The sequence below is a fragment of the Podarcis liolepis genome (assembly GCF_965112155.1).
Source record: "Podarcis liolepis genome assembly, chromosome: 7".
NCBI classification, from domain to species: Eukaryota; Metazoa; Chordata; class Lepidosauria; order Squamata; family Lacertidae; genus Podarcis; species Podarcis liolepis.
This window is the reverse complement of record NC_139561.1, coordinates 53985686-54012349: the sequence shown is the minus strand read 5'-3', so window position 1 is coordinate 54012349 and position 26664 is coordinate 53985686. Positions and strand designations below refer to the sequence as shown.

The following is a 26664-nucleotide window of genomic DNA, read 5'->3' as shown; positions in this document are numbered from 1 at the left end:
AAGTAATATGAATAAAAATGAATATGTACATACTGCATGAACACTTTCGCTTTCAAATCTAGGGAAATGTTTTTATTTTTTCATTATATAGCTGACTTTTCCAAAGGCTGCCTACAATTGTTTTAATCGCCTCTTTATTTCCACTGTTTAATTTTCCCTTCCCAGCATGATTCCCCCCCCCCCTAAATAGTCATTCAATTTGCTCTGCTTCTTTATTTTCTAATTCTTTAAATATCACTTTAGTCTTGGCTGGAGTCATCTTCATCCCACTTTTTCCATTCTTTGTTTAGTTCTTCCGGAATTTCTTGTTATTCTTGTCAATCTTTGGTTATTATGACTATATCTTCTGAATATCATAGATTACTTAGATATATTCTATTGATGTTGAATCCTTTTTTAAAACCATTCCAGCATTTTAAACACATCTTCCAAGGCGGGAGTAAATAGCTTAGGTGATGAGCTATCTCCTTGTATTATGACTCTTTTCAAGGGTATTGGACTGGTCTTTATATGAAGATGATATGTTGCTGTTGTCTTGCCTGCAATCTCTTGCAGTAGTTGGTTATATCTCCTGTCAATCCTGGGCCAAGTTCTCCAATCTGGTAAGGTCATATTGAATCCTGATTCTGTCTTCTGCGGCATTCGCTCCCTCTCCCAGTTTGGTGTCATCTGCAAATTTGACGAGCGTCCCTTCAATACCTTCTTCCAAGTCATTATAGATAATTTATTACGGTCGGAGACCAGCTTATAAAACACACTTGGGGGTACAATCCCAGAAAGAAAACAAATAGTTAAAACAATGTACAACAATAAATTTAAATTCCAAGTCATTTATAAAGATGTTAAACAACAATGGACCAGGACAGAACCCTGTGGCATCCCTCTTGACACCTTTTTCCATAATGGTGAGGAAGCATGCTTTGGGTTTGGTCAGTCAACCAGCTACAAACCCACCACATAGTTCCCATGTCCAGTTCACATTTTACCAGCTTCTCCACAATAGCATCATGGGGGACTTTGTAGAAAGCTTTGCTGAAATCAAGATACACAACTTCTGAAGCATCACGGATAAAAAGCTATAGAGGCAACAGAAAAGGAGGGGGGAATTACAGATAAAATATAACAAATTAAAAGGAATAAGCAATGGTGTTAAAACAACCATAGAAGGAAAATTGGAAGTACTACAAATTTATGAAACCACTTTCTATAGAGCAAATTAGTGAAGAAGATTATTATAATGAACAAAATCACAAACATCATCGGCGTTACACTATGTACCTATATTTATTTTGCAGGTGTTGCTCTGTGGAATGTATTGCAAGGTTGACATCTTGAATAATTTGACACTGCTGCTTATTATGTGCCATTGTGTATTGTTATGTAATGCTCATTAGAATGAATTATATAAGAGTTTTAATTTTTTGTATTTTAGGGATATTACGTTACGTATTACATTCCATTGTTTATTATGTTACTATGCTGTAAACCCCCTGTCACCTTTTGACTAAGGGCAGTAGATACATTTCTTAAATAAATAAATAATATAATCATGTTTGACTAAGGCGTGTGCATGACACAATGCCATGGAAACATAAATAAGAGAGGGAGGGGGGGGAGACCCGGTGCGTTTTTATGAAGTTTTTAACATTTCAATACTTAGAAGAAATTCAGGCTTTGGATATTTTGTGTTCTGACTTTTTGGATAGAGGGTATTTACAACTTTGGGAGGTGGGGGTGGGGGTTGGAAAACTAGATTTGCTCCAGCATAGCAAATGGTATAGCTTACAAGATGGCACATATTCAAATGGAAGGTCCACTATATAAAACTGGTGGTGAATTGGATCCAGGCTCATGCTTAATGTAGCCCAGTGAAATCAATAAGCGGTCAAGACTCAGTCAAGTCCCACTGACATCAATAGGTCTCAGCTGAGCATTAGTTACTCAAAAGCAAGTCCTATTGAATTCAATGCAGCTTACTCTCAGGTAAATGAGGTTAGGATTACACCCTCAATCTGACCCAAGTCAGAAAGCAACAAGGCACATTCCGATGGCATTATGGGATTAGAGGTCTCTGAGGTGCCCAAGTAGTGGACCCTTTCTAATGCACCTGTTTGACCTGTCACAAATAAAAACAGCTCTGGCTGATTTAAAACAAGAGAAACTGACTCCCCCTCCTCCAGGCAATTAAAACATCCGCTTCATGCCATGGCCAGGCATGTTTTCAAATTGCTCTTGCGAATGTGATCATTCACATCGATTGAAAGAACAGGACACATCTCCTCTCTAATCCTACCAGAACGGGGATGCTCAACAGGCTGGCCAAACATCCCTTGCCAGTGAATCAAGAGAGTGACTTAACGAGAACCCCACTGCCTAATGACTCACTTTCTCCACCATTAATCCACTGGAAAATAACATTGTCGAAGCATAAACATCTCTCTGATCATCGCAACTAGTAGCCCAGCTGCACATTGGCTTTTTATTTTCAATCTATCGGCAGGGGACCGCGGTCCTGCCACTTCAAGTCATCCTGCCCATTAACATTACCTCTTAATTACATGACATGCTTAACGCTTGGCGTCAAATGGGCTGTTAACCCTTCCCTGCATTAACGGCACGGCAGCCCAAAGTGTGCATGTTGCGAGGGAACTATACACGCTACCATTTTTAAAACCCAGAGGCTGCTGGAAATAGAAAAGAATGTAAAGGACATAAGAAGCACCTGCTGGATCAGGCCAGTATCCCATCTAGTCCAGCAGCTTGTTCTCACAATGGTCCATCAAATGGCCCACTTGTTCTCATTCTGATCCCTGCTAATTCAAACAGATTAGCAAGATCAAGATAGGTGGGGTGGTAGAACCAGTCAACTACTACACTGCCAAAACTCTGTGCTAAGAAGCATCTCCCCTACGAGGTGCTCCTTGTGCTTGCCATCATGGGGTGACCACTGTCTAGCAAGCTATAGCTATTTCTAGTAAATGTTGTAAAAGGTAAAGGTACCCCTGACCGTTAGGTCCAGTCGCAGACGACTCTGGGGTTGCGCGCTCATCTCGCTCTATAGGCCGAGGGAGCCGGCGTTTGTCCGCAGACAGCTTCCAGGTCATGTGGCCAGCATGACTAAGCTGCTTCTGGCGAAACCAGAGCAGCACACAGAAACGCCGTTTACCTTCCCGCCGGAGTGGTACCTATTTATCTACTTGCACGTGATGTGCTTTCGAACTGCTAGGTGGGCAGGAGCAGGGACCGAGCAACAGGAGCTCACCCTGTCGTGGGGATTCGAACTGCGGACCTTCTGATCGGCAAGTCCTAGGCTCTGTGGTTTAGACCATAGCGCCAGCCATGTCCCTACTAAATGCTGTACTCCATCCTAGAATGCCACTTTTTCTTCTCTTGTGTTTAGATCCACTTGCAGCTATTTCTGGACCAATTTACTCCTGACATGGAATTCTTTCCATCACCATTTCAACATCTAAACTCAATGGAGATCACCGGGGTGAGGGTGGGGATTACGATGTAGCTCATATCAGCTCTTGAGCCAAAGAGGGGTCTTGTGACTTTTAATGGTACTGATGTCACAATTTTACAGGTATCGACAGAAGCACACCTTCCGCTACATGCATTAGCATCACAGAGCTAGGCTCCCGACAGTGCAGGCCTCTAACGTAACCCGTTTCAGTCCAGTTCAAGGATGGAAACCAGAACATCAATCAGGCTACCCCCAAAGTAATTGTAGGACTGTGTCATGGCATATCAGATGAGCTCCGATTCATGAGATGTCAAACAAAACTTAGAGCTGCTGATCAACGTTTAGTGGAGCTGAGCTAGAAATGCAGCCCTCAGTGGGTTTAAAACATAATGTACACGAGGCAGCCCAAGACCACTGCTAATCCACCCCAGCCTCAAAGTCTGGAGTCATTTTCTGATGGCAGAACAAAGGCCAGTCATGGAAAGAAGCCGCTCATTGTTTCATTTAGCACTGCCCTGCAGAAGGAACCTTGAATGGTATCATTCTGCTGTAGGAGGCAGCAAGGCTTTTCCTTTGCATCTCCCTGCCTCACCACCACTAGGGCCACAAATTACCTGCATGTGGTAGCTCTGCAGCTTGACAGAACATCAGTCTGCTGACTGTAAATGCTTGTGGCAGAGCTTTGAACATGCTGACTTGAGAATATTCCTGAAGTAATTTATCCATTCTCCCCTCTTGTAATATTTATCATCTCCAGCCACCATTTGACCATCTAATTTACAAGCCATTACCTGAAAGGAAAAGCAGCTGTAAGGTAACGATGTGCATTTATCATCTCTCTGGTGCAGTCCACTCTTTTATGCAGAGTATTCTCCAGTGACACCCACCCCCATTGCCCCTTGTTTAGCTTGCATCACAGAATCCTTAAGAGCTCTCCCTGGGATTTCAATACCTATGAGCTCATGGCAAAGGGCTGCAGCTCCGTGGCAGGGTGTATCCTTTGAGTGCACAAGGCTCCATGTTCAGTACTCAGGCTCACCATTTACTCTTCTCGAGACCCTGAAGAGCAACTTCTGAGTTAGACGGTCTGACTCAGGAGATGGCAGCTTCATACAAGTGTGAGAAGGGATAACTCCTTTGTCAACTTGTAACTGCCAACCAGAATATTTGCAGTCCACCTTCTGGAGGGAAGGGGAAGTTGTTGGTTTGGGTGGAGTAAATTACTATTGCATAGTTATTGTTGTTAGGCTCCCCCGCCACCAGAAATACGACAGGCAGGTGCCCAAGGCAGAGTGATTTCATTTCCTGTACCCAGGATTAAAGGTAGGCTCTGAACGGGGGAGCCCTTGGACTCACTCCTTGCTTTTGAATGGGAAGTGGAGACAGTCTGATTTCCGCTTTTACGGGGTTTTATTCTTAGTTTTTAGACTGCTTTAATTGATGTTATTTGATAGAGTCTTTCCTGTTTCATTATAGCCTGCGTACTTTCAACCCATCTGAAAGCTTTTGGATATTTTCTAGACAGGCAGGATGCAAATCTTTATAAAATGTAACAAAATAAAAAAAGAGACCACAACACTTAGAACACACATACCTCTTTTGAATGTTCAGGGCACTTGGCAAGCATGGCACTGTTGCAACCATGCCAGGTAGGTTAGCATGAAATTGCTGGAAGAAGGCGGAAAGGCCACATGGCCACCCAGTGTGTTCATGGCAGAAGTGAGATTCAAAGCAGGGAAGTCTCAATTCATTGCTGTTTCTTGGCAACTTCAGTACACTAGCTCAATAGCATGAAGCTTATCAGATCAAATTTAAGTGCTCAGATTCCATACCAGATACAGAGAACTCCAATGATATAGAACATGCATCAAAGCATCCTATACTCCTTGATACTGTGTTGGTAACCTTTGATAAGCCACAAGCTTCACTTCAGAAAACATCCCATACCTTTCTAAGCCATTTGTTGTTGTTGTTGTTGTTATTATTATTATTATTATTATTATTAATAATAATAATCTATTTCTATTTCCAAAAAATGATATGTATAAATTGCAAAAAGATCTGATAGGAGAGTCCAAAAGAGATAACTGTTTAGACCTGGTGTGAGGAACATTTGGCTCTCCAGATTCTGCATAAATAAAGTCCCATCAGCCCCCAGCAAGCATGGTCAATGGTCAGAGGTGATGGGAATTATAGTTCAGCAACTTCTGAAGCGCCAAAGGTTCCCCACAGCTGATTTGCCTCCTGCCCAAATGGCAAGGCGGTGTTTTTATTTACTGATACTTTTGTGTGTCACACCCTTCTTCCAATGAGATATGGACAGCATCTATGGGACATATACCACCAATTCCATTTTATCCCAATGCTAACCCTGTGGAACAGGGGACACCAAGAGGTAGTGACTAGTCCAAGGTCAATCACAGATGAGTTTGATGGTAAGTCCCTACTGTTCTATTTCTACCTCTATTTGTGAATTTTTTAAATTGCAAGAACGTCTAATGCATTTTGCCCTAAAATACATATTTGGTACACTTTTAACTTAAAATGAACCAGATTTATACCTTTTGGCACTTTTTAAAACTCAGAACTTTATTACAACATTCAGAAAAATATGAAAAGCAACAAATACAATTACTAGGGGTACGCACAGACCAGATGTGGTTCAAACTCCAATTTGGTGCTTTGGGAAGCAGCTCATCTCAGTTCAGAGCACTTTGGAGGCTGTCTAATACAGCCTGGAGTCTAAGGTAGAGTCTGCTTCAGAAAAAAGCAAGGATCTCTCCCTGTCCCCTACATTTACTATTGAGAAATCAAAGAACAGCTGTAACTCCTTTCTTTTGACAGAAGTGGATGAAGTTTGCAGGCATAATAGTCCCTCCAGAGTTGATGAAGTCTACCAAATTACAGGCAAAGAGGTCCTTGGCTTTTTGTGCTGGGCACCTTTAACACTTGGTTTTTAAAAACAGGGTGAAAGGCTCATATCCCCGACTAGGATCCTGATGTGGACCCCCCCCCACTTCCTACTTCCTGCTATTTACTTTTAAAAACCATTCACACAGTCACTAACTGTGAGCACGACATCACTCTAGTTTGGCTCTGAGGCAGCAGATAGCACACAGCCTGCCATTTCGTACGCACTGCAGCTGCTGAGATAAATTTTGCAGAATAATAGATTGCAGGACAATTGTGTTTGTCCTAGTATATCTTTCATCCAAAGAACAAGCCCTCTGCTTTCAAATCAAGGGAAGGCAGCCAGTTGTAAAGTAAATGAATACAGCAGATGGAAGGGAACCGCCAGCAAAGTATAATGGTGATGGGCTAGAGGTCCAGAGCCATGCAATCCTTGCTGGGAGGAAAAACAGGGTGTTAAATGTGTGTATCTTGGCTAAAGTAGACCAGATGTTTGTCATGTAACGGCCTTGTGTGGCTGATTCCTTTTTAAAACAAACACCCAGTGCAGAATTGGGTGTGGGCCTCGAATTAGATCAAGACTGTGGTTGGGGAAAGGAGATATTAATCCCTTAACCATGCATGCTACAGTCCCAGTTGGGATCTTGTCCTTGCCTGCTATTCACAATGGGAGGAAAGCTCTCAGTGGTGCCCACTGACTAGAAGATCCAGACTTGCAGGAAGCTCCCTGTCCACTAAGTCCTTGTCATCATTGCTTCATCATGTGCTTTAGTGGGTTTACACAATCTGTCCTTGTGGCAAGCCTGCCTTTTTTTGGCTAGGAAATTTATATTGTTCCATAGTGTGTGGTGGGGGCGGGGGGCGGGGACAGCAAGCGGAAAACTCAAGGGTTTCAATGTGATCTCAGTACATGCCACAGGCTCACAAACCAGAAGACAACATTAAAATAACTTCAAAGAGATTGCTGCATTTACATCTTATGATTTCTCTGGCACTGCAGGGCTTGGATGAGCCACTCTGCAAAAAAAAAAAAAAAAAAAGAGGACCTCCTAGGACTACAGATCAAAGAGAACAGTTTACTGTTCCCCCAGGGGCACTTTCAAAACAAGTCAGGATCTCCCAGGCCCAGAGAGTCCGCTGACCTTGTAGGGCAGGGCTTTGTCAACCTAGTGTTCTTCATGTGTCTTAGACTACAGTACAAGTCTCATCGGCCACAGTCCTGAACTGAATCCACCAACCAGAGCCAGTTGCAAAAGACACACAGTGAAAATAAAAAAGCAGGATGTCTCTTAGGGTAGGAATTAATTTTCAGTACCAGAACTAATCTGAGCTCATGGCCCTTTCATACAAACACCTACTCCTTCCTTGCAGCAGCTTAATTTAGGTGAAAAGTCATTTTGCTGTGACTTTTATTGAAACAATTGGCACCCAGAAACCCTTGATTACTTACTGCAAATCAGCAAAAGATCTGAAGGAGATTCCAATCTATTTTCAACCCACCCTGTAGACCATCACAATCCAATGTCAGCATTGTGCAGTATTTATTTATTTATTGAATTTATATACTGCCCTATACCCGGAGGTCTCAGGGCGGTTCACAGAATAAAATCAAAATATAAAACCACAAAACACATAATCAAAATAAAAACAACCACCACCTAATAACCCCCCACCCCAAAACCCCACATTTTAAAAGGGCATAGGACGTCAATTAAATCAACCAAAGGCCTGGTTAAAGGAATGTTTTTGATTGGTGCCTAAAGGTGTACAGTGGTACCTCGGGTTAAGTACTTAATTCGTTCCAGAGGTCCGTTCTTAACCTGAAACTGTTCTTAACCTGAGGTACCACTTTAGCTAATGGGGCCTCCCGCTGCCGCCATACTGCCGCCACATGATTTCTGTTCTCATCCTGAAGCAAAGTTCTTAACCCGAGATACTATTTCTGGGTTAGTGGAGTCTGTAACCTGAAACGTCTGTAACCCGATGTACCACTGTATAATGAAGGTGCCAGGCAAACGTCCCTGGAGAGAGGATTTCACAGACAGGGAGCCACTGCAGAGAAGGCCCGTTCTCGTGTTGCCACCCTCTGGACCTCTCGAGGAGTATTTCCTGCTTTCACAAATGCACCCATGCCCAGTGATGTAAAATCAGTGAATTACCTTGAAATAGATTTTACAGTGGTACCTCGGGTTAAGTACTTAATTCGTTCCGGAGGTCCGTTCTTAACCTGAAACTGTTCTTAACCTGAAGCACCACTTTAGCTAATGGGGCCTCCTGCTGCTGCCACGCCACCGGAGCACAATTTCTGTTCTCATCCTGAAGCAAAGTTCTTAACCCGAGGTACTATTTCTGGGTTAGCGGAGTCTGTAACCTGAAGCATATGTAACCTGAAGCGTATGTAACCCGAGGTATCACTGTATTTGTTTATTTATACTCCACTTTTTTGCCTGACAGGACTCAAGGCGACTTACAGATTTAAACACAACTCATGGTGTGGAGAAAATGGATGGGGAGCTTTTGGCATAATACTGGATTGCAGTGGGACCATGCACTGAAGCTGAAGATGGAAACAATTCAGGACAGACAATAGTTAACACAGCCCATGGTTGTGATGGCCGACAACTTGGGATGGTTTTAGAAAAGGATTAGATGAATTCATGGAGGATGAAGCTACCAATGGCTCTTTGGCAGGATGTCTACATGTTGCCTCCAGGGTCAGAGGCAGGAGGCCTCTCCAGGCCAATAGCTGGAAATCACAGTTGGGAAGAGTGCTGTTGTTGTCTGGTCTTGCTTGTGAGCTTCCCATGGGCATCTGGTTGGCCACTGTGAGAACAGGGTGCTGGACTAGGCGAGCCACTGGCCTGATCCAGCAGGACCCTCGTTATGTTCATATGCTGCTGAAGAATGGGGTCTGAAAACTAGGTAAATACGCTCCTCCTAAATTACACTCTCTCTTGTCCTCAAATTTAGACAGAGGAGTGGGAAAGGGAGTAATGGTCACCCTTTGACTCTCCTCGTTTTAAAAGTAAAACAGTAAAATGTTAAAGAGCTCATCAGACTCATTCGACTCGGAAGAGGCAACAAGGGAAACAAAACATTCTTTATGAGGAGATCAATACAGAAACGCATCCTTCATTTATCTACCAACGCTGAAGGAGCTGATTCTTCTCCATCTGAAAAACAAACCGGGCACCACCCAAAAAAATAAAAATAAAACAGAGTGTGATCTTCCTTTTCTGCTGAGAGGCAGCACATGTCACATCGTCCTATCACATAGAGAAGCTCCGTGCCAGCCACAGTTGGGTACCAAGTCTGCTTCAGCACACAAAGGAGTCACTGCTCATAGCTATCATACGGAACTGCAAAGTGGCATGGGTAATTTAAAACAAAATTAAATAAACCAGTGCTTTATTATCTAACTGAGATATATATCAATAACTGTCCTGCTTTGTCACTTTTTATCTATCAGCATCACTCCTCACTATCTTGTTTGAGTTGCCATCATCCCTGAGCTAGAGGTGAACTATATAGGATGGGCTCTCCCCCCAATCCAGTGAGGACTGAGCAGACACAGTTGCCATGGAATGTTAAGTGTCAGCTGAAAAAGAAATCTAGAAGAAGGGGTGGGGAGCAAATCTGTCTATTTCAGTTTTCCCTCAGTCTTAAGTTCAGTTCCCCACATTTGCATAGCAGTTTGCAGATTTTCTTCTTACAAGTCCTTATGAAAATTCATTTGGTACTGATGTGAATTTCTCCTAATATATGCATTTTTGTGTGCAATTTTGCCTAATCTGCCACATTTTTTGCAAAGCAATTTGCTGTAACATAATGCATTTTGTATGTGTGGTTTGGTGTGTGTGTTTTTTTTAAAATGAATATATGCATTTTTGTAAAGGTTACACAGCACCACAAATTTCAGAGGAATGTGAATGTCAAAGGATGGCTGTTTCAGTTTGACTATTTTCCTCCTCTTGAATGTCCAAATTAGGTAGGTTCACTTTTAAATGAGAACTAAATTGAATTTTTCCTCTACCCCTAGTATGTGTTTGTAAAGTCCTGCTTCAGTCCCCTACAGTTTACAGTATCATGGAGGAAGGCATGGCTGACTGGCTGAAAACCTGAAAAGGAGCACTCCTGTTTGGGATTATGGTGATGGAACATTTTACTGCATGCCTCAGTGGTTACAGTTCCACCATCATTTGTGTGCGTTGATTTCCACTGCCTTCCTTTCTTTCCTTGTTGTTTCCTCACTAGACTTGTGGCTGCTCTCCATTCTTTCCATAGTCACTGGTAGCCTTGGGCAGGGAGTCATTGCTGCCTTGGATTTTTCTGCGCCTTCTGTTTAATTGAATTTTCTTCCATATCTCCATAAGTGATTTTCCTCCCAGGCCTTTCCCTTCCTTCTTTCTCCGTTCATCCATGCATCATTCAGATGTTTCTAGCGAGCACCAGCTGCAGACATTAAGATTTCTTGAGCATCTTCTACATTTAGAAAACCACCAAGCAACTCAACCACACCAGCGATTGCTCCATGAGGCTTGAAGGCTGATGCTTGGGAAGGTTTTTTCCTCCCTTTGTAACAAAAACCCTCCTTGCAACAAAATGTGGACTAGTTACCTTCTACAGAAAAATGTGACTCTACTACAGACTAAGGATAGAGAAATTCAATTTGGTTCGCATTTCAAGGCAAATCTATCACACTTTTCAAAACCATGTAAAAACAGAAATACAGCCATGCTTTAAAATTTGCACTTACCTGAAATTTGCTACACAGTTTTCCAACCAAAGAATGTTTGCATAAATGCATATATTAGGGGAACGTCTGCATAAAAACGACTATATTAGCGAAAGTATACAGAAATCCATTATATCAGGAAAAAATGCTTGCACATTACATTATTCAAAACTGCACACTAAAATCTGTTTATTGAGCAAGGAGTACTAAAATGCTGAAGAATTGCAAAACACACAAAATCAAAATTCAGAAGGAAATAATTAACATTGAACAAAATTTTGCTTGAGAGAACAGTTTTGAATTAGTTATGGTCCAGGGGAGATGTCCATTTGAGATCTCACTCATCAGATCTTCAGAGATCCCAATACCAACCTTAATAAGGACAATCATTTCAAGTTCCTGGGCCCACAGTGGACTTATCCAGCTTAGCCATACTCAAGAGTAGACCTACTGAACTTAATGATGTTAAGTTATTCAATGGCTGCTTTGAGTATGACTTAGTCAAATGCAACCCACAGTTGTTTTCAGGGCGAACATTTAAGAATTCACCTTTCCTATCTTGACTCTGTTACAATGTTCCTGATCCATTTCAGACAAGTCATCATAATAAAGAATGCTGTCAGCTCCTGCATCTGATAAAACCCAAGAGGCTGAGGAGGAGGGTATTTTTGTACTTGAATGAAAGACAGCCATGGTACCAGGCATTAATTATTCAGTGGGTCTTTCCTATCAGATTAATATCTTTTCCTTCCTGTCTTCTGAAACTGTGATAGTAACTCCTGGGGCCAGATTCACACATGCAAGCCATCAGCTTTATCCTATCTGATTGCTACTGATTACCACAGGTAAGGGATCAAGATTTTTTTTTAAATGTAGTATGTGAACATGTTGCTGTGATTTCCACAATCATGGCAACACCATTTTGGAACAGCTGCAGACCACATGTGGCGGAGGATTCTGTGGATTTCCCTCCTGGCTGAGATCAGACAGGGTTTTATCAAGTGCCTGTCGTTCAACAGGGAGGGAGCCTATTTATTCCAGCAGGCATTTTAAGGATGTTTGCCATTTTTGCAATTCATTTTATCCACCATATGCCTTTTGCAATTTTTATAAACACCATTTGGAAAATTTTGGTGATTACGCCATATATAAATATAAACAGCTGAAATAAAAATGCCCTGGTACTCAAACGCCTTGGATCTCAAACGCACTTGGAAGTAAGTGTTCCGGATTTCGAACGTTTTTCAGAAGCCGAACATCCGATGCGGTTGCTGGCTATTGTTTCCGGGGCACCTGCACCAATCAGAAGCTGTACCTTGGTTTTTGAACATTTCAGAAGTCAAACAGCCTTCCAGAATAGATTAAGTTTGGTGCTTTTGGTTTTGCTATTTATTTTGCGTTTTTGTTTTTGAGGCTTTTTCGGTTAATTTGTGTGGAACCCAGTTCAGCTACTGATTGATTGATTGTGTGACTGTGGAAATAGATAAAAGCCCCCCATCCAAACAATGACTTTCATCAGTGCAGATAAGAATTTTTTTTAATTTTTTTTTTATCATCCACAATGCTGTCTTATTTATTTTATAGTACTGTACATTGATTATTGCTTTCATTTTATGGATCAATGGTCTCTTTAGATAGTAAAATTCATTGCTGTTTTAGGGGTTGTTTTTAAAAGTCTGGAAGGGATTAATCCATTTTGCATTACTTTCTATGGGAAAGTGCACCTTGGTTTTGGAACGCTTTGGTTTTGGAACTGACTTCTGGAACGGATGAACCAAGGTACCACTGTAATCATGGAAATAAATTTCTGAGATTTATAAAATCACAAATGGTATAAAGAAAACATACAATGGCAAGGGATACCCACTATTTCAAAGCACAAAATTGGGTATCCTCCCCAGAAATGGATGCACAGTCAATTTAATATAAACAAGGTTTGTTTTCAAAAGGCATGACCTATGGAATGCATTGTGGCAGCTAGCATAAGTTGTTTGCCTTTTAAAGGAGGGGGGAATTACACAGGTGCAGAGGGAGCTGCATACAGAAAAAGACCCCACTGGTCCATGTATTGTCTTTACATTGACTGACAGCTGCTCTCGGGGACTTCCGGCAGGGTTCTCTCCCAGGCCTACCTGGGGATGCTTGGGATTGAATTTGGGACCTTCTGTTCACAAACCGGATGCCCTGCCACTGAGCTGCAGGTAGAGCTCTTGCAACTGCTTGCGATGATGCGCTAATGGCGACCCTTCTGAGAGACTGAATTCCTTTCTTCACTAGAAATGAGGTGGTGCAGAAGAGGGCATTCTACAACCACCACACCCTGCTTGCAAATTTCCTGAAAGCTTCTGGTTCCCGGCTGCAGAGGAACTGGGAACTGGGTGCCATGCCAGATGGACCGATTCAGCACGGCAACTCTCCTATCCTTCGTGAAAACCTGGCCAATCGCCTCTCTTTTCAGTGGATCAAAAGCCACTCCTGCCCCCCAAACCATAAACAATATGTCCATGGCTGCTTGGGTAAGGAATAAATGGATGTCTGGATCTTCCAGCTAATCCCTGTACAACAAGCCATTTGTTCTTGCATCTAATAAACTCTATCTGATAAATATCAATGAGCGGCTGACGTGCCTCCGGGGTAACTAAGGAAACACTTTGTGCTGTTCTCTTTCTCTCGCCTGCAAGGTAACCAAGCGCACACACGAGTAACTCTGCTGTCCTCACCTACAGAGGAAGTGAAGGAAGGTGTGGGTTTCCCCTTATCGCTCTTCACATCCAGGCAAATGTCCCCCCTTGGCCTCTCCTTAGCCTCATTAAATACTCCGTAATTCTGATTTGCTGCCTCTTCAACACTTGCTTTTCACAACTCTCAAAAGCAAGGTGTTCACTATGCCATGCATTCAGACCTGGGAAATATTGTTTTCATTTTCCTGTTTATAAGGCTAGTGTTTGTGTCCCACTTTCTAATGTTCCTTTCACACTGCAGTACAGTGGTACCTCGGGTTACATACGCTTCAGGTTACATACACTTCAGGTTACAGACTCCGCTAACCAGAAATAGTGCTTCAGGTTAAGAACTTTGCTTAAGGATGAGAACAGAAATCGTGCTCCGGCAGTGGGGCGGCAGCAGGAGGCCCCATTAGCTAAAGTGGTGCTTCAGGTTAAGAACAGTTTCAGGTTAAGAACGGACCTCCGGAACGAATTAAGTACTTAACCCGAGGTACCACTGTACCTATTTTGGTATGGAACTGTGGCTGTTTGAATACTATACCAACATGTTATGCTGAATTTCATTCAAACGTGCCTGTGGCATGTTATGAGCACCACTGGACAACATCGCTCCTGCGTCACCCTAGCCACACGTGTGTGCTTTGATTTCCCCATGATTTCCCCATGAAAACAGCAGGAAAGAACCATATGCCAGTATATTGCCCCAAATTCTGTCACTTGACTCCTGTGATTTTCCAGACCGCACATATGCTATATTCTGCCAAATTTCCAGAAGCGGATGTTACACTGTGTAAAAGCTCAGATATCATTATTTAAAATTAGCAGCCAAGGGAATTTTGGCGAAATGAAATAAACTGCTTTGTGAATTCAGCCAAAGAGGTTCCCCCACAGCAGGTGAACTACAGTGGAAATGGTACCCCAAGGCAGAAAGTCCACCACCCTCTGGTTCAAAATGAAGGTGATGGGTGGCATGCCCTCCTTTCTGAAACGTGCATTCCCCAGGCAGAAGACATTTTCAAGGATCATCAACCTGACTTCCCATTTCAATCCAAATACATTATAAATGCAGACACTTAGCAGAATCAGGATTCCCATTTAAAAACTGGCCATGCAGCAACCACCTTGAAAATCACCAAGTTGATACAGCACTTTGGGTTTTTCTGCTGAGCTGTAAAACAGGAGGCTATAAATTCACCCCCTAGCTAAATTACGGGGAAACAAGGATATGCACCCAGAAGACTTCTGCTTTGTTAAGTCAAAAGATTCTCATTAGAGAAGAAGGATTTCTCAAGTCAGGTCTAGTAATCAATCAGAACACGGCAGCAATAAAATGCAAGATGACTTTTTGGAATGATCACCTTCTACTGCTGCAGCTTCCTTTGCCCAGAAGTTTTGCACAGATCCTGATGCACAAACATTGCTCAACATATTTATCAGTGTTGATTCATATATCTTAACAGAGGGGTAAGTATAGTAACCTGTCCTCTGCCAATTACATGGGCTCATAGGAAGCTGTGTTACACCGAGTATGACCATTGATCTACCTAGCTCAAGGTGGCACTGTGGTCTAAACCACTGAGCCTAGGGCTTGCTGATCAGAAGGTCAGCAGTTCGAATCCCCACGGTGGAGTGAGCTCCCGTTGCTCAGTCCCAGCTCCTGCCAACCTAGCAGTTCGAAAGCACGTCAAAGTGCAAGTAGATAAATAGGTACCACTCCGGCGGGAAGGTAAACGGTGTTTCTGTGTGCTGCTCTAGTTTTGCCAGAAGCGGCTTAGTCATGCTGGCCACATGACCCGGAAAAACTGTCTGCGGACAAACGTCAGCTCCCTTGGCCAGTAAAGCGAGATGAGTGCCGAAACCTCAGAGTCGTTTGCGACTGGACTTAACTGTCAGGGGTCCTTTACCTTTTTTTACTTATCAAACAAATTTACAGACCACTTCATGGGGTGTACATCAAAGTGGTGTGCAGGGTATTATCTATAAGAGAAGGAGCCTGTCTGGACTGCAGGCCATTTGGTTTGCAATTTCAGCCACTTGCCCCACACCTGATGTCATATTGGGCATCAGATGTGGGGCAGATAAGGATGTGGCTGACTCAAAATAGGGTTTTTTTGACCTGTGGATCAGCTAATCTCATGTACCAGGCATTGCAAACCCCACCAATCAGCCAATTCGCACACTAAGTCAGTTGCACTAAGCTTCAGAAGACCCAGAATTCTATGTGGTGGCAACTGGAACCTGTTAGGGCTGCCATTTTTAACTTTGCTGTTTTCATCACAATAATACTTATAAAGCATATATTGAGGAAAGTGTCCCATTGCACATGTACAGAGTGCCATTGCCTTCTCAGTAAAACAACAAAAGCAACATCCATTATTCTTTCCACCTCTATGGACAGAGAAAGCGCTTCCATGTAAGAGTGCCCAAGAATGATTTTCAGACAAGATCGAGCCCAAGCCTTTTGTGCAGAAATTCAGCCATACCTCATGACCTCAGCTTTTGGATTTATGTGTTGTTTACACTTACACATGTTGCCCACAAACTAAAAATTCCAAAATGTGAGGAAAACTTGCTTCCGAGTGCATGCAGTTCTTTTTTGCAACCCAAATTTCTTAAAACAGTTTCAAATAGTTCTAAGGAATATATTGTATATTTAACAGTATACGCTGCCTTTTCACTTAAAAAAGCCTCAGCACTGCTAACAAATACATTATATTGTGCAATAAAATACATAATCAAATACCTCCATTAAAAACGACAAAAATAGAAGCAGCAGATTAACAGTGCAGCTGAAAGCAACTTGTTAAAAGAAAACACACTGACTTAAGATATCGTTAAAGGAATGAGAGGACAGGGCAGTCTTTGCCTAGCACCTAACTGGTATCAACAATGCACCAGGCAAATATGTCTAGAAGGAGCATTTGGTGGTTTCAGCACAACAGAAGAAGAACTTGCAGCTCTATGATTGCATAATAGTTTGCCAACTATTAATGTCTATTCAGAAGCAGCCGCAACTGAACATAAAGGGACTTAACCCCAGGGACATGTGTATAGGACTGCAGCATTCAGAGGAAAATGCTGTAAAGCTGGCTAGCCATGGTGTATGCAGTTGCAAGTGTGGCAAGCAAAAAATAAACACAATTGCACTCCAAATCTTCCTAAGGCACACAAGACCTCCCCAAGCCATGAATACATATTTAGAAAGAACTCTTATCTCAGATAAGTTTGCCTACAGTTGCAAACTGAATTAAAATTCTCCTCCATTTCTAGTTGCATCTCATGCTGGGCTGCAGCATCAGGATGATGACCTTGGATGGAGAGTGGGGTCCTTGCTGCAAACTCAAAGATATACCTGGACCTGGATCGTCAAAATGCCCATTTTCCTAGCATATTAACTCTCCTATCTTTCTTTATTTGAGTTGTTGCCTTTCAAAACAAAATCTTCCAAGGACTGCTTACATTTCAAATAAATTAAAATTAATTAATCAATCTACAATACAGTATATTCTTCCAATAGCAATGGTAAAAAGAATTACAAATCCTTCCACACTATCAAGCTGGACATTCCAATATGAGATTTAAGAAGAGAGGTAACTACCCATCAACTCCCCCTCGCTACTTTTAAAAAAGAAACATTTTAGAGTCTCTTCTGTCATATTTTCAGGTAACACCAGTGCTTTTTTTCTGGGGCCACACAGGGGTACGCATACCCCTAAACATTTTGTGAACCTTTGTACTTGTCTCCATTTACTGTATTTATTTTTCCTGATTTGAACTATAAAACGGTGATTTTCTTGAGTCAAAAGCAGAGTACCCCTAAACATTTTTTTAAAGAAAAAAAAGCACTGAGTAATGCAATTCCTCTGTTTTGGAGAGGTATGAGTCTGTAGTATAGTATTCTTAAACAGTCAGTGATTCCATGGCATAGTACTCTTAAGTGGATTGATCTGCCCTCATCACCAAGCACTTGCAGCCTCTGCTGTCCACATATTGAGAAGAGCTACAGTTCCTTGCATCCCTCTCCCAAGACACATAGGCCACTTTCACACCATACATTAAAGCACATTTTAAACCAGGGCTTCCCAAACTTGGGTTTCCAGCTGTTCTGGACTACAACTCCCATCATCCCTAGCTAGCAGGAGCAGAGGTCCTGGGAAGAGTAGTCCAAAAACAGCTGGGAACCCAAGTTTGGGAAGCCCCATTATAAACTGTTGTGGCTGCCCCCCAAGAATTCTGGGAGCCTTAGTTTGCTAAAGGTGCAGGCTCTTGACCAGAGACCCCCTATTCCTCTCACAGAGCTACAAATCCCAAAGTTCCCCAAGAAGAGGGGTTGATTCTGAAACTATTGTAGCTATGGAAGGGGACTAGAAGTCTCCTAACAACTCTCAGCACCTTTAACAGACTGCTGTTCCCAGAATTCTTTAGGGCAGCTGTGACTGTTTAAAGCAGTATGATGTACGGCATGAACGAGGGCCTAGAAACAAGTTCCTTCTTCAGATGGCCTTAGATAGCATATTCAACAGAAGCAGTTCTTTTCCTTCCACCGGATTAATTATCATCATCAACAACAACAACTCCCAGCTTTTCTCCCTCACGTACACTCTTCCCGTTCCAACAGCCCAATTTGCAATATCAAGACACTTCCTTTAGGAACAGCTTTCCAGCATAGTGGAAGAATGCACTTTGCACTGTCAATGTCCATTGGATGCAATTGATCAATACGTTGAAGGAGATGAGGAAAGTATTATCCTTGCCATTTATTTGTGCAAACTCCTGCTCCATTCCACTCCCGCAGCACCACCTCATTTCCCCTCAATCACACTGGGCTGGGAGCAGCGGTTGACACTTGTCAAGGCTTTGAAAAGCAATGTTCAAGTAGTGGGGGGGAATTACTAGAGCATTAGAGAAAGGCCTTCCTATGTTAAATTTGTTTCAATTTGTTTTAATTAGCAACCAATTTGTAAAATATTGAAAATCATTTTAAAAAGATTTGGCAAAAGACAGAGAAAGAGAGGCCTTTCTTTGCAGTGACCCCTTGTCTCTGGAATGCCTTATCACCCAGGGTCTAGCACGCCCTGGCGTTACCAGTCTTTTAAAAGGCTCTGAAGTCCCGTCTATTTTCCTCTTGAGATGTGCTTATTGGACTGATGGAATTAATGTTGTCTCTTACTATTGCATAAGAGCAGCCCTGCTGAACCAGGCCAAAGGTCTGTCTTGTCCACCGTCCTGTTCTCACTCATGGTCCCCAGAAACCTGCATTCCTGTGCATATTGTCCCTGACAATTTAGCCATTGTGATTGAACTCTTCTTTTAAAAAACTGGCTGTTGTTTTAATGGTTATTACTGGTTTTATCCAGCTGCCTTGAGAGGGGTTTTGCCCCCCCCCAAAGCATGTATATATATATGTTTATTTACACCAGTTTCTTTGCCCACCTCAGTGTGAATGTAGAGCTATGTGATCAACAATTCGTTTTCAGCAGCATCATAAAGTAAAGGGCATTAAAGATTAAGTGGCTTATATAAGGTTTTAGTAGACAATCCCCTGGCTCTGCCTTCTCCTGAGGTCAATTTTCATTATCAATCAATCAATCAATCAATCAATTGCCATCCAGACACTTGGGAAGTGGGGTGGGATATAAATTAAATGCATATATAAATATACAAAATGCAGCAGAACACCTAAACCAGAAGTTTAGCTGCCATGTATGGCAAAATAAATGAATAAACGAGTCCCTTCTTTAAAAGTGATAGAGAATGGAAAAAAGAAAGGTGCCTTATATCCCAAGTTAGTTCATTAGTCTGTCTAACCTTTAACCAATCAGATACCCTCCAGATGTTTTGGACCATAATTCCCATCATCCCTGCCCAATGACTGTTCCAGCAAGGATTAATGGGAGTTGTAGTCCCTAATAACATGATGGAACAGACTGCTCTCCTTGTTTAGAGGTCTCTCAGCAGCTGCTACATGGGCACCTATCAGCGATACTGCAGTACTGAGTTCCCTGCATGAACAAGGGGTTTGACTAGATGAGCTTACAGGTCCCTTCCAACTCTACGGTCCCATCTGCCCTATATCTCTAAAGCAGTGTCACACCACTTAAAACAACCATAAAGGTAAAAGTAAAGGGACCCCTGACCATTAGGTCCAGTCGTGAACAACTCTGGGGTTGTGACACTCATCTCTCTTTATTGGCTGAGGGAGCCGGTGAACCAGAGCAGCGCATGGAAACGCCGTTTACCTTCCCACCGGAGTGGTACCTATTTATCTACTTGTACTTTGATGTGCTTTCAAACTGCTAGGTTGGCAGGAGCAGGGACCGAGAAACGGGAGCTCACCTCGTTGCGGGGATTCGAACCGCTGACCTTCTGATCGGCAAGTCCTAGGCTCTGTGGTTTAACCCACAGCGCCACCCGTAACTTCCTACGAAGAACCATGGGGACTGCAGTCTGTTAAGCGTACTGAGTATTGTTAGGAGACCACAGGAGCCAACTCCTAGGGGCCTAGGGGGCTTTGCCCCCACATAAAATATTTGAGGGGGCCAGCCCTGTCCCCAGTTGATGGGCACGTTGTGTGTGTCATATGATCAGCTATGCAGGGTGTGGCTTACCTGGGCCCCCACATCATTTTATTCAAGTTGGCACTCTGGTAGGAGACCCCTATTTCCCTCACAGAGCTACATATCCCAGAGTTCCCTGAGAAGAGGAATTGACTGCTATACTACTCTGAGGCTTGTAGCTCTGTGAGGAGAATAGGGGTCTCCTAACAACTCTCAGCACCCTAGACATACTAAACTTCCCAGGATTATTTTGAGAGGGGCAGGAAACCATGACTGTTTAAAGTGGTATGATACTGCTTCAAGTATACGGTGCAGATAGGGCCTATCATTCTATGTTCCCTCCTGTTCTGATTTTAGCAGTATTTTGCTCTTGTAGTGCTCTCTCAGGGAACAGAGATCTTCAGCCTCTCCAAGCAATGCCACAAACAAATCCTGATGGTGGAAACATGCATGCAGAACAACTTTACATGCCTTTGTAATCTTGCAGATAACACCCAAGACCTATTTTCAGCTTCTGCGAATGGCCTGTGAGGAATGCACTTTCTGATGCAAACACAGCACAGACTAATGAGGAGACTAGCTGTATTATTTGTAGCAGTGCTACACCACCTCGGAGCCTCAGCTGCCGCTGCTATTGCTTGCAGCAGTCTGTTTGACTGGATATATGAAATCCATTGAGAAAATATAAGGGAGCGTGCAAGCGTACAGAGAAATCCCAACTGTGTGCTACTGAGAAAGGCAGAAGCCAAAACGAGTCACTAAAGACTGCAAAACATATTTGACCATTCACTTATTTAATAGTTGGTGTGGTGGACTGGTTAGAGGAGTGACCAACTCTCAATGGCCAATTGGAAGGGTGAAATGGGGGTGGTAAGAGACGCATAGACCAGATTAAGCTAATGTTTGTCCTTCCAGATGTTGCTGGACTGCAACCCCCATCATCCCTGACCATGCTGGCTGGGACTGAGTTGGAGTCCCTCAACATCTGGAGGGACTTGGATGAAAGGTGAGATATAAATGTATATGGTCAGGAGCTGCAGAATTTATCTAGATCAGGGTTTCCCAAACTTGGGTCTCCAGCTGTTTTTGGCTACAATTCCCATCATCCCTGATCACTGCTCCTGCTAGCTGGGGATGATGGGAGTTGTAGTCCAAAAACACTTAGAGACCCGAGTTTGGGAAACCCTGGTCTTGATGAACCTTCCCTAACCAGGAAGGTGATCTGGACTACAGCACCTATCATCCTTAAACTGGCTGCCTGGAACTAGTAAGAGCTGGAGTTCAAAACATCTTGAGGGCACCAGGTTAGGGAAAGTTGATCTAGATCTAGATACACACATATTGAGGTATACTGAAAAGTCACAAAGATCCAAAAATTAATGGACTGAAGTTAGCCATATTTCTTAAGTTCTGTGGTTCTATCAAAGTCAAACTTAGTTGGCTACAACCCCACAAGGTGTGAACTAGGCCACACAACAGATGATGTTGCCAGTTTGTGGCCAGTACCACTTCAGCTAGGAGGTGGGACTTATGTAATTGAACACTCCTCTATTTAAAAACAAAACAAAACCAGCAACCTGTCTCAGGGAGAAAATGAAGTTAGAAGTTAGTTTCTAACACAGAGGCAATGAATGCGGCATCGAGGGGCAACATGAGCCCCCTCTTACAGACCTGACCAGTGTTATAGGTTAACTGCTTTGTCTACTGTTTGCAGAAAGTAGGTATCACAGACAAAATTCTAGAATGAGAACTTCCAACTATCTATTCCCCATCTTGGCAGCAAGAATCCTACAGAAAGATACCTAGCCACATGGAAGGTGACACTGTCAAATTGGTTAATCCATTCCTGTTCTGCAACCAATTCCTGTTAAGCTGATCTTGCCTTATATAACAAATTATGTCTATTAGATGCAATCTGTGCATTTCTGCTAGCAATATGTGTGTGTGTGTTTGAGTGTGTGTGAGAGAGATAAATGATCCCCCTGGAATTCAGCTGAAATGTTTCCTATCCCCCCTCCACTCCTACTGCTTGAATTAAGTGATAGGCCATTCCATATATTAAGGCACATTTAAAGAATGCTAGTTCTCTAGAATTCATAAAAGGTGAATAAGTGCAAATGCCTTCCCTTCCTCTAAGACATCAACTCCAAATAATCAACAGATCCATGGGACCAGGTGGGGCCCCAAAATAACAAATGACAAAAACAAGCAAGACTCCAAATCTTCCACCAGGAAGAAATTTAGGAAGCTGCCTTGTACAGCTCAGGACATGTTCTTGGTTCCTGCAGTATTTTACCAATTATCCATTTGTACTGGATTCTGTTGTGCTTTATTATGGTGTGAACGCTTTCATAAATGAAAAGCAATATAAAAATGTTAATAATAATAAAAGTTGCTTTTTTATACCTCATAATAACAACGGCAATGAAATACAGACTATGCAAAGCCTCTTCCTCCTTTTTGTTTTAAAGAAAGTGGGTGTACAGAAACAAAAAAAGGAAGGTCTGTAGCTCAGTAGCAGACCACACACTTGGCAGGCGGGCTAAATTAGTTCCACTGAAATCAGTGGAAGAAGTTCCTTAATGATTAAAGTCAGCCATCCCCAAACTTGTGCCCTCCAGATGTTTGGACTGATCAGATGTCAAAGAGATAAACAACTACCTGACATTTAGAAGACATCTGAAGGCAGCCCTGTTCAAGGAAGTTTTTAAATGTGTGACATTTAATGTATGTTTAATCTTTGTTGGAAGCCACCTAGAGTGGCTGGGGAGGCCCAGCCAGATGGGCGGGGTACAAATAATAAATAATAATTATTATTATTATTATTATTATTATTATTATTATTAGACTGCAATTCTTATCCGACCCAGCCAGCAGGGCTGCTGAGAGCTGCATCTGGAGGGCACCCGGTTTTTGAAGGCTGGGGTGGAATGTGAGAAGATCAAATACCAATAAATAAATGGATGATAATCCCAGATTTCTTCCTTTTCTTTTTTTAGAACATAAGAGCCTAGTGGATCAGGCAAAAGGCCCATCTAGTCCAGCACTCTGTTCTCACAGTGGCCAGCAGCAGTGATTCCCAGCATCTGGCATTCAGAAGTATAGCACCTCCAACAGTGGAGGAAGAACACAACCATTGTGTGTTCTGCCTCCACTGAGAACCTTCTCCTCCATGAATTTGTCTAATCCTCCTTTAAAGTCATCCATGTCGGTGGCCATCACTACAACTATGCAAAGTGCCGACTTTTACTTTAAATTTTATTTTAGTACAACCCACAAAGTCCCCAAGCTAGGATAGCTCAGAGCATGAGACTCTTAATCTCAGGGTTGTGGGTTTGAGCCCAATGTTGGGCAAAGGATTCCTGCATTGCAGGGGGGTGGGGAGTGGGCTAGAGGACCCTCATGGTCTCTTCCAAACCCTACAACTCTATGATTCAAACCATCTGGGAGGTTGGCTTAAGTCGTGATTAATTTGTCCCATTGATTCCACAGTTCAGCTGCCTTTGACTGCTGCATCCAACTCATCTGTTTCCCACCACACAAACCTTACAATACATGTGGCTCTCCATGTATTGCTGGACTGCAACTCCCATAATCCCAGACCATTGGCCATGCTGGCTGGAGCTGATGGCCTCCGCCCATGCTTAGCAATTCCTTATTAGTACAGCCACTGCTGATGTCTGGCTGTTTCCCTAAAACACTGGAAGTTTAAAGACATCTACCCACCCTCATTAATCCCATGAGAAGGTTGGGTTCTGATCTGGATTCTACCACAGACACAAACGTCCCTGACCAGACACGAGCTCACCCACTAGGCATCTCTGACACCTCTGTCCACAAAATGAAGATAAAAGTGATCCACTTCACAGGGATGTTGGGAGGGTAAATGGATATAAAATAATGTATTTGAACTATGAATTGTTTGTGTTGTGGAGCACAATCCATTGCACAGATGGAAGATGCCTTTAATTCAAAGGGGCTTCCTCCCAGCTGCATGCATAAGGAAGGAAAGGCATTGTAAAAACTGTTCATAATGGCAACATTCAAATTGTCAGGGTTTTAAATTCCTTCCCCAGCACTAAGGGCAGCTCAGAATATATACTGTTAGAAGCAGCTTTATCCTCTAGTCTAGGCCAGGGTCTTCCAGAGCAAAGATTTCTAGTCAGGAGGAGGACCGGACTGCAATTCCAGTCAGAAGCATCACAGCTAAATGCAAATTATACATGTGTTCCAATCATGGTAATCCAGTATCCGAACTGGGCCGAACCTTGCCGACGCATTTTTTTTTTCCAACCGAACGCTTCCGAAGACAAGACAAGCGCTGCGCCCGACAATAGCCGAGACAAGCCGAGTCTTGCCGATCTCCCAAGAGCCTATTCGAGTCTCTTCTGGGCGCTGTCCACCACTTGCACAGCCTGAAACCTTTACCTGCCACCCCAGGAACAAGCGAAGAGATAATAGAGCCCAGGGGTGGGAGAACACACAGTGGTCGCTGTAGGGGTGTGTATGTATGAGAGAGAGAGAGAAAGGAAGCGCGCAGCTTTGCAAACGACTGTGCATTTCTCCCTCTCTCTCGCTTAGCAACACGCAAGCCGCCTAAAGGGCGGGGAAGACTCTTGCAGTCAGCAACAGCAAACCTCGCTCTCCTTTTCTTGCAAGGCAAACGCCTTGCAAACGGCAACTGGGAACCCAAAGCATTGCATTGCAATGCAATGCTGGGATTCTTTCCCCACGACCACCTTTTGGCTTCTTTTCGTTCTCTAAAATGGGAACACTCTATCCCATCGTCCATACTCCCCACTCCCCAACCGATGTCCCCCTTCCCAAAGGAACGCCATTCGTCCAAGGTGCAACCAGATGCAGCGACTTGTTCGTTGCACCGGCACCCTCACTCGCTCGGCCTGATGGGCTCGCACGATGGGGCTACACAACACCTGTGCCTAGCCAGCTGCCCAAACACAGCCTTTCTTCCTGGCACACATACACACACCTCATGGGATTTTCAAATCAATATCATAGATCGTTAAGCAGGATCGGCCGCTGCGGAGCAGAGAAGGAAGGAAGTTGACCGGAATAGCTCCTATGGCGCCCCGTTAAGGTGTTGGGGACGAAATTAAGCAGGGTTTGGGTGTCGTGCGTAAAAAGAGAGGGGACGGAGCTGCATCCTTCGTTAGCTGGCTGCTGATTTATTTCCTCCCATATCCCAGCTTAATTTGCAGTTGCAAGCCAAATTCTGCCATAATTAATTAAATGGGGGGGGGTGTTTAGAGGCTCAAATCTAGAAAGGAGAAGAAGGGAGGGGGGAAGAGGACGATAAGCGTCAGCGAGGCTTGCTTTAAATCTGCCTAATGAGCAGATTTCTACCACCCGATAGAAAGAGAGAAATGAAGCAGAGATAGGCGATCCTGCCTAAGCAGCCCATGTCCGGAGATCAAATGAGGGAGGAGATCAGGAGGGAGCTCAGGGAAGGAGATAAGATCCCGACATTAAGCTTCATTGACAGTGTGATGTTTAATGGCTGCGCCTGGTTGGACGATCTCGGCCAGGCACATCCTTCCCAGGACCCTGCCAGCCCCTCCCTGCTCCCTCCTCCTTTCTTTGGGGTGGCGAAGGAGGGAGAGCAGCAGAGCAACCACACTTCAGCACCAAAGCTACAGAACAGCGGACACCTGGAGCTTCCCTGGTTAGCATAAAAAGGAGAGAGGGTGGGGCGGGGTGGGGCTGGATGCCCACCCCCCCTCTTGCCCATCCGCCTTCCCAGCCTCCTCAATCCCTGCTCCAGATGTTGGCCTCCCCGCAAGAGGGCCCCTCCAAGGCAGCCAGCAAGGAGCAATCCCCAAGCAGAGCTTCCCACTTCAAACATGGCGGACGCCCATTCATACAACCAAAAAGACCTGTTCGCCTTTTCCCTCCCCGTTGGTCTCTCTCTCCCCCCCACCCAAGCCCACCCCGCCTTGCCAATTCCCACAACAAGAAATCGGGGGGTGGTGCCTGGGTTTCTCCCCCCTCCCTTTTGAATGGCAACATGCTAAAATCATTGGGATAGGCACAACACACACACACGCTAAATAAGACTGCTGTGATGATGTAAAATCCTCAAAGGGGGACTTACTTCATCTGCTTCACGATGGTGCTTTTCCCGGATTCCCCAGCCCCTGTTAGGACAAAAAGCCAAAAATAAAACCCCGATAAAGGCAAGATCTGGCGAGGGTGATAATATAAGGAGATCAAGGAGATTACATAGGAAGGAGCAGCTGCACTAATGGTTGC

At 43.5% G+C, this 26664-nt stretch overlaps 1 protein-coding gene across 2 annotated transcripts in view; it reads right to left on the bottom strand.

Annotated features, from left to right (window-relative positions):
• Positions 1 to 26664, bottom strand: part of GNAO1 (G protein subunit alpha o1) — a 164546-nt gene that overhangs the window by 136160 nt on the left and 1722 nt on the right. For both annotated transcript variants that reach the window (XM_083515109.1, XM_083515108.1), the window contains exon 2: positions 26507 to 26549. In XM_083515109.1, coding sequence (XP_083371235.1) covers positions 26507 to 26549 — 43 coding nt within the window. The remainder of the gene's footprint in view (positions 1 to 26506; positions 26550 to 26664) is intronic.